Source organism: Sinocyclocheilus rhinocerous, unplaced genomic scaffold (genome assembly GCF_001515625.1).
Source record: "Sinocyclocheilus rhinocerous isolate Xijiao unplaced genomic scaffold, SAMN03320098_v1.1 scaffold726, whole genome shotgun sequence".
In the NCBI taxonomy this organism is placed as follows: domain Eukaryota; kingdom Metazoa; phylum Chordata; class Actinopteri; order Cypriniformes; family Cyprinidae; genus Sinocyclocheilus; species Sinocyclocheilus rhinocerous.
This window is the reverse complement of record NW_015661868.1, coordinates 359,653-368,811: the sequence shown is the minus strand read 5'-3', so window position 1 is coordinate 368,811 and position 9,159 is coordinate 359,653. Positions and strand designations below refer to the sequence as shown.

At 33.7% G+C, this 9,159-nt stretch overlaps 1 protein-coding gene across 1 annotated transcript in view; it reads left to right on the top strand.

The window, feature by feature from the left end:
• Nucleotides 1–4,239, top strand: part of LOC107726562 (phosphatidylinositol 4-phosphate 5-kinase type-1 beta-like) — a 19,626-nt gene extending 15,387 nt beyond the window's left edge. The window contains exons 9-15 of the mRNA XM_016536191.1: nucleotides 1,408–1,488; nucleotides 1,582–1,630; nucleotides 1,720–1,804; nucleotides 1,897–2,037; nucleotides 3,416–3,551; nucleotides 3,734–3,839; nucleotides 3,950–4,239. Of these exons, the coding sequence (XP_016391677.1) occupies nucleotides 1,408–1,488; nucleotides 1,582–1,630; nucleotides 1,720–1,804; nucleotides 1,897–2,037; nucleotides 3,416–3,551; nucleotides 3,734–3,839; nucleotides 3,950–3,952 (601 nt within the window). The 3' untranslated portion in view covers nucleotides 3,953–4,239. The remainder of the gene's footprint in view (nucleotides 1–1,407; nucleotides 1,489–1,581; nucleotides 1,631–1,719; nucleotides 1,805–1,896; nucleotides 2,038–3,415; nucleotides 3,552–3,733; nucleotides 3,840–3,949) is intronic.
• Nucleotides 4,240–9,159: the final 4,920 nt, after the last annotated feature.

Here is a 9,159-nt window from a genome sequence, read left to right as displayed (position 1 = left end):
CTTCACGACATGGCGGCGGCGGCAACAATACTACAGCGAGAATAAAAGTTACGCCTTCTTTCGTTGCGTGAACATTTGGGTGGCGTTATGCAAATCTTCCCACATCGTGACGTAGACATGTGGGGACGTGTTAGAACGAGCCGTTTTAGGAGGGCGTGGATGAGTCTTAACTTTTATAAAGAATATCTCTTTGGGTTTGAGACTTTAGTCTTTGCAACTTTAAGGATCGTATCTATTCACGAACAGATTGTAACACTGAGAAAGGAAAACTTGAAATCGCATCATATGACCCCTTTAATCAAACAAGCAAAAGGGAAAGTCTCGCTCTGCTCTTGACTAATTCACTTTTGTAACTTTAATAAGAAGAAATATATATTTAATTTACACAGTGAAGAATATGTAGTGTTTTTATACATTTTATTACTTTATACAATGTATTATTATTTATTTGTTCTACTGTAGTTTTTTGTCATATTGCTTGTAATTAGTTTCTTATTCTTAAGTGACTGTTTATTTGTCTTCAGTGATCTTGATTTTTTTTTTATTTAAGCTTAAATACTTTTATTAGCTAACAGAACAAAAGAACATAATTCAATAATGTACTGTAGGAGCAGAAGAAACCGCAACAGCTTTACACAAAACATGCAAAGACGATACCGAACAAAGGACTGAGGACGTATAAACACACAGGCTGATGAGGAAGTAAACAAGATACAAGCGAACGCAATCAATGAACCAATGAGTTACTGTGGAAACTATAGAACAAAGGAAACAGGAACAAAACACATGAAAACAAGGTGATACAAACTAAAAGTCCATGAAAACGAAACTGAAACCAAAAGGGAACATGACAGCAGTAAAGACATTGTTACAGTTTTTGCATTGTTACATTTATGTTTCATGCTTTTTGAAATTTCTATTCGTCAAAGAATCCTGAAAATAAAACTGTATCATGGTTTCCATAAAAATATGATGCAGCACAACTGTTTTCAACATTGATAATCGGAAATGTTTCTTTAGAATGATATTGGAATATTATTATTATTTCTGAAGAATCACGTGACACTGAAGACTGGAGTAATGATGCTGAAAATTCAGCTTTGATCACAGGAATAAATTACATTTGAATATATATTCAAATAGAAAACTGTTATTTTAAATTCTAATAATATTTCACAATATTACTAGTTTTACTGTATTTTTGGTCAAATAAATTAATCCTTGGTGAGACATTTTAAAGAATCTTACCGTGTATATATACAAAACTTCTCTGATTATCTAACTGGTTAAAAAGGGGGGTAATTTTGAAAAGCTGGAAATATTTCCATTATGTTGCTAAAATATTTCCAATACATTTTATGACCGACTTTGGATTGGTTTTGAAGTAATCATGTGTTTTTGTTCTAGATTGGGTGGCATCCCTGCTAAACACAAAGATGAAAAGTTGCTGATCTTTCTGGGAATCATTGATATCCTGCAGTCCTATAGGTATGAATCATCTGACAAAAGATGAGAATAATTACTATTTAAATTAAAGATGACTACAAATTCCAATATTTAACATTTCTATCTTATATACAGATTTATAAAGAAGGTTGAGCACTCATGGAAGGCTCTTGTGCATGATGGCGTATGTATTTTTCTTTTTTCATGAAATATATTTTTTATATACTTCTGTTTGAACATAATCATGATTTTCTTTGCTACTTTGCATTCTAGGACACAGTATCTGTCCATAGACCGAATTTCTATGCTGACAGATTCCTGAAGTTCATGGGCACCACAGTATTTAAAAAGATTCAGCGTAAGTTGCTTCTTTATTATTTTCAGTGAAATAGGATCATTTAAAATGCCATACTACATCTCACTTTTTTCCCTCTTTGTTTTTACTTTTAGCTCTTCGTGGTGCATCCTCGAGAAGGAAGAAGAACTCTATACAGCCGTGTAGGTCGGCCTCACAGGAAGTTCTGTCGACTTTAAACGAAGAGAGTCAAGAAGAAAGGAGGGCACAAAGCCTCGAAAACTTCGATGATACAGGTGCTTATTGATTTTGAAGAGAAATTCACTAATACACACATTTAAAAGTCATAGATTTTTTTTACTTTAAGGAGCAGTTCAGCCCAAAAAACGAACATTCTGTCATTATTTACTCACCTGTTCCAAACCTGCATACTGTTATTTTTGAGGTGGAGTTTGGAACATTATGAGTGTGAGTAAATAATGACAGAATTGACATTTTTGTGTGAACTAAAATTGTAAATCAATCTCTTTGTTGAAATAACACTATTTATCCCTTGTGAAAAAAGTGTGGAGCTCGCTGCTCAACATTCAAATATATGACTAATGCTTGCTGAAGCAGTTTGCAGCGTGCTTCAGAAACCCTCCACCTTCCCCAGCTCCACCTGTATAGATCTGCTACGAGGTGATTCATGTATGCTATGGGGTTATTCATATGCGTATATGTGCAGCAGCAGTATTTCTTACATGCTCACAGCAGCATGTTGTGGATGTATTGGTAGTAGCAAGTCTCGGTACTTGCTCTGCCGCAACAGCAGCGTAGCAGATCTATTCCGCCAAGACCAAATACATTAACATTGTCATGTACATTACCATGCCAATCCCTCCGAGAGTTGTCATGACAGAATTGTATTAAATGTGCACTTGTAGTGTTCTTCAAATATTACAAGTATATTTTTTAAAACTTTACTTGCAGATAATATAATATTAATATAAGACCACTTAAGTGTACTTAAAGAGACACTGTTTCTTAATACAGTAGACTTTTGAAAAGGAAACTTTGTAATAATGTCAAATGAAAAGATTAAAGTACATTATTAATCATTATGCTTTAATATGCTTTAGTATGTCAGTCAACACATCAAGAAGAAGTGCACTTATTTTGAAGTGTTGACTAGCATACTAAAGCACATGTAGAGTACTTAATTATGTCAACATTTGATATTAAATTTAAAGTTAATTTATTTTAAATTGCAACTTCATCATTACAAATGTGTAATTATGAATATATTTAATTAAATAGAATACAAGTTTCAAGTTTGTCATAAATACTTGTCAGTACATTCGTCCGTACACGTTAACCATTTCTCAAAGACAATAGAAATATTTATGAAATTACATATGAAGATGTACTGAAGTCAGTCAAAAAAGCAAAAAAACGAATTGCATTTTATATATTATGTAAACAAAAAACTTTTATTTTGGATGCGATTAATTGCGATGAATCGTTTGACAGCACTAATATAAATTGAAACTATAATACATTATTTCTGCAGTAACTACTCTTTTTAAACATATGCTAAAGTGTACTTTTGTTTCACAAGGGATACCATTCAAAACAATATTTTTACACATTCAAGATTGATATTTAATACGATAAGATGCTTCTTTTTGACAGAAACACGCTCCTCTCAGAAACCTGATGTAATTCCCAGCTCCACCAGACTCAACCCAGCGATTTCAGCCGCCACTATGTCTTCTGCTTCCTCTCTAGATGATGTGAAGACTGAACCGCAAACAGATTCAGAGAACAGGTGTTTACGTATAAACACACACACTTTTCCATCGGACATACGCATTAGTTCAACTAAAAAGGTCTTTGTAAACTTCCATATTTCTTCACAGAGCTTCCTCTTCTTTTTTTTAAGCTATAAACACGATGTGATTGGCACATACCTTCTTGTTTGGCTGATGTCACTGTGTTGTTTGTCCTCAGAGATGATTATAGGACGTCCAGCTCGACTCTTGCATTAGAGGACAGCACTCTTCCTGCTTCAAACTCACAGGCGAGCACACCCGAGTCCGGTCTGGACGTCTACTTGGTCAGTATTGATATTGGCTCTCATTAAATGACACATGATCAAGTTCCTCTGGAACTCAAACTCTTTTGTGTCAGATCTGTGTTTGTGGCTCATATTGTTTTCTGTTTTAGTGATGCATGAGGCCTTCTGAAGTGGACCAGATCATCCAAACATCTACAAGACATGCTGTCAACATTTTGCACAACGGATATCTCTAGCTGCTAATTCACATGGACTGAGAAAGGCCTTATGTTTGAAAGAGTGGCAGAGCGATTGCCACACTATAGTACTGCAGTGCCTTACACTGTCTGTGCACTTTGTACCCACTTGCAAGCACAAGATTGTTGTATAATAATAGTTACACTCCCTGCTGTAACGCACTGGTTGGTATGCATGTTAAAGGTGTGATACCTGATTAAAGCATGTGTCATACAGAGAAATAGGTTTATTATATAATAATCCTGGTATAATTATGTTCTGACTGTTTGAAAGAGTGGCAGAGCGATTGCCACACTATAGTACTGCAGTGCCTTACACTGTCTGTGCACTTTGTACCCACTTGCAAGCACAAGATTGTTGTATAATAATAGTTACACTCCCTGCTGTAACGCACTGGTTGGTATGCATGTTAAAGGCGTGATACCTGATTAAAGCATGTGTCATACAGAGAAATAGGTTTATTATATAATAATCCTGGTATAATTATGTTCTGAGCACTCCTGACTTGTATTGTGTGAGTAATGATTTCATTTCATCTGATCATTATAGTACAGTAACTAGTACCAAACATTAGTTACATTGTCACTAGTGAACATGGATTAAATATTATGTTTGGTCATGTGATTTTGACGCACGATGTGGGGGAGGGGGGGGTATTATCATGGTTAATGTTACTTCGTGTAAAGATTTACATGGGTTTAAGATGTTAAAAACCATAAATCTTTAAAAACTTTTTATAAGATGTATTTAAATTTAAATGTATTTTGATTAGAGTAATATATGAATTAAATGTGCTTTGATGTAGAATGTTTATAGTTGCTATTAAATGCTGCATCTTCACAAGAACTTCTCCACTTTTTCTGTTATACACGAGTATAGATAGCAAATTATGTGCCTGAAGAGATGCAAAATTATTAACACACCAGTAATTTTATTTTAAGCTATTCTAATGTTTATTCGTGGTTATAACAAAATTAAAGATAGCAGTGCTCTTCATCTGTTATTGAAAAATAATAGTGCATGCTATAGTGAATGCTACAGTGTTTTCACTGTTTGCATACAGTCCACTAGGGGGTGTATTGGTGTTGTTTGTCTCAGTAAGACAAATGATCTTTGATTATGAGTTGTAGCATTTGATTTTTTAAATATAGTAATGTAAAGACCTGGCTTTCTTCAAATCAATATATTATGTAAATTATATACTGTATTATATATTAACATTTTTATTACAAGGAGATAAAGGCCCTTTTAAATGATAATTTGCATATTTTTAGTCTCAAACCAAATATATATATATATATATTAGGGGTGTAACGGTAAACGTATTCGTACCGAACCGTTTCGGTACGGGTCTTTCGGTTCGGTAGCTACGCGTGTGTACCGCACGAATACAGTTTTTTTTCTTCTTCTTCTTAGGAAATTCAAATAATAAAGTATGTAAACAAAAAAAAATATTTTTTTAAAATGTGAGATGTAGTACAGCACTAATATATATATATATATATATTACAATAAGAACACAACTCGTGTGGATTTTAAAATAAGTTTATATGATTAAAAAAACATGAAAAATAGGCCCAAAGCTAAATGTCACCATAAGCATATTTGATCAGATATTTTGAGTGATTTTAACTATATAGTTATTAAAAATGACCTCTTTAGCACAGTTTTTATTTCAAATCACTTTTTGAGCATTTCTTAACATCTGAATTATTCACAACTATTATATCATTAATGCAGGGAACATCATTAACTTCATAAATCATCTTTAAAAACATTTTACCATTTATAAATGTAATGTTTTTTTTATTATTATTATTATCTTCTATCCTGACCCTTATGGTAACAATATTTCCTACAAGATTGACCACTACATTTCAGAAAGAAGAAACCATCTAGTCACGACACAAAGCTTTTAAATCATCAGACTTTAAAGATGACATATGGAGGCTTATGGTTTGATTAAATCCGCTGGTCAGGTGTGGGCGTGGTCACGTGATTTGGGAATGCGCTGTTGCACTCACCTGCGCGCTCGTGGACACGCCCATACCTGGAAGATTCAGGAAATCTGGGATTGTACACAGAACCGGGCTGTTCAGTCTTTCTGTTTAAGTGTCCCGTCACATATAGATCACACCGAACCTCGCGTGCGTCTGTCAGAGTTCATGGATCTTCAGTATCTGCTCCTCTAAAGGTACGTGCTTTCACTCTGGAGGAGTTTTGTTGTTTTTGTCGCGTTTCCCTGTTGACTGGTTTCGGTTGTCTATTGTTTTGGGGAGGAGGCGGATTAAAACTTGAGTAATGTCATATGAACATAAAACTGCTGCTTTTAGATAATGTACACATTAATGTGAACTTTAGTATAGGCTTGAATTTGATTTCGTTTTCTCTTGAGCGCATTTGGCGTGCGTTGGCAGCGTGTTTTAGGCCTAACTTACATGTCATGATATGTGTTCCCTGTCCTGCATGTTTCTCACGAAACTTCAGTGATTTTCCCCCTCAATACGCTGCGATTCGGAGACGTTTAACTAAACTATTGTACGCTTTTACTTGCTAAACAAATCTATTTTATGATTAATCGATTGCATTTTTTTTTATTTTAAACAATTGGAAATGTATTCAAAAGAAGAGCTTCTAGCTGTAGTAGTTTCGGATAATTTTGATTAGGCAAATTTTCTTAATAATAACAATAACTGCTTATGTTTAAAAATTTGAACTTGTCTGACAAAGCGAAACAAAATGTAGGGGGAAAAAACATAAAACAGGAAATATACACCGATTTTTAAAAATGTTTTTGAATGAAGTCTCTTCATGGCTTATTTATTTGATTAAAAGTACAGTAAAACTGTAATATTTTGAAATATTATTACAATTTTAAATAACTGTTTTCTGTTTGAATATTTTAAAATGCAGTTGTATTACTATGATGCAAAGCTGAATTTCCAGCATCATTACTCCAGTCTTCAGTGCCACATGATCCTTCAGAAATCATTCTGATATGCTGATTTGCTGCTCAAGAAACATTTTTATTATTATATCATATTTATTGAAAATGATTTGTGTTGCTTAATATTTTTGTGTAAACCGTAATACACAACCATTCCGAAATTGTTGGGTAATTAAGATTTATAGTCTTACAAAAGATTTTTTTCAAAGAATTTCAATTTATCAAAGAATCCTCAAAAAATGATAACAGTTTAAATAAAAATATTAAGTAGGAAAAACAATTTTCAACATCCATAGTAATATAAAAATTATTATTAATAATTTAGTAACAATAATAACTGATCAAGTTAAGCACCAAATCAGCATATATGTATTTTTACTGCATTTTTAATCAAATTAATGCAGCTTTAGTGAGCAAAAGAGAAAAAAAAACTCAATTATTCCAAACTCTGAACTGTAACTGTACATGAGTAGTAAATGAAGCCGTGTTATTCTGTGTTCAGTGCCGCACCTCTAGAGTCTTTCTGTCATTCGTCGTGTCCAGGTGGGGAGTGTGAGGGACTCATAGTTTTGGACAGTGACTCAGAGTTACTCGCATGAGGACAACAGTGGTTAGAAAGGGACAAATAACATGAGTGTTTCCTTTTCAGTGCTGCTGTTTTGGAAAATAAACCCAGAATAACACAACTAACCATAATATAACTTTTCATGCATCTAAAATAATGATCCTTAAAATCTTAAAGCCATGATAAAATGTATATAGTGTACTTTAAAGTGCAATTTGTTCAAAGCAATTTGAAATAGTAGGGCTGTGCAATTAGTCGCATGCGATTGTCATGCGCATCTCGTCAGTAAAGCCGGTTCCGTGATTAGTAGTAAATCTCCATCAGCTGCTTTCAGATGGAGCGGTATACACAGAGCCGTAGTTCTCTGACAATTAGGCAATAATCATTAGGTTCATAATCGCAGGCGATTCGATAATCATGAGTTATTACAGGTCTATACATATTTTTACTTAGTGATGCTGTCTGAGGTGTGATTGAAATATGACATGATTTATTTGAGGATTGAATATACATCTGTCAGAGGATGGCAGTACATATGTGCATTGCATAATGTAGACGTGATTCTGCATGAGCCGAACATATGGGAAAGACTGCGGCTTACACTGCCACGCTCCGCTTACGTAAAGGCATTAAAGACTTGGACAATAGCTGAAATACATGAGAATACACAAAATCCTTTACCTGTGAATTTCTGACATTTCTACAAGGTTTCAAACATAATGTTATAATATGAGCCCAGCTGAATCAGTAGACTGAAAATAGCGAATTGCTTTTGTTACGTCAGGTTTCATAATGCATTTGAGTTCTTAATCCACTTGAGCTGACTTGTAAAAAATTTACGCTGTAAAATTAATTAGATGAGCATTCTTAGAAATATCTAAGTATATTCTGACAAGCATGGCAAAAGTTTCTAGATATTAAGAATCTTATTATTTCATGGTGTTATTTAATACTGGTGCATTTTGGTATCTTCTACAAAATAATGTTCAGGATCAGACTGGTTTGAATATGTTATTTGAGGCGTCTGCCTTTCATATTACAGGAAAAACCTCTGATACTGGTGCTATTTAATGTTCCTCAGGCGTATTACAGAATGTGTTCAAGTTTGGACTGAGTCTGCGTGCCTGAGCAGATTTTACATTGTGTCAGAGTGGAGCACAAAGGTCATTTGTTCATGAAGGTCAACAGTTTGGAAGTACACAATACAGTATCAGCGGGTTATGACTACTGGTGCATTTCTCAGTTATTATTAGTGGTGCTTGCTAAAGACTATTGTTCATATTGTGTTTTAAACAAACACTAAATCCTTTGTATTAAACTTTGGTGTGAACATTGTGCTGTATGAATGACATATTAAAGGGATAGTTCTACCAAAAATGAAAGTTTGGTTATCATTTATTCACCCTCGTGTTGTTCCAAAAACATGCATGACTTTCTTTCTTCTGTGGAGCATTAAAACAAATATTATTTATATTTTGAAGAATATTATTTAGTCAAGTCTTCAAAATATTAAAAAAAAATTTTTTTTTTAGAATGTTGGTAACCAAATAATTTTGGTGACTGTTGACTTCCATTGTATGGATGAAAAGACATTTTTAAAATATCTTCTT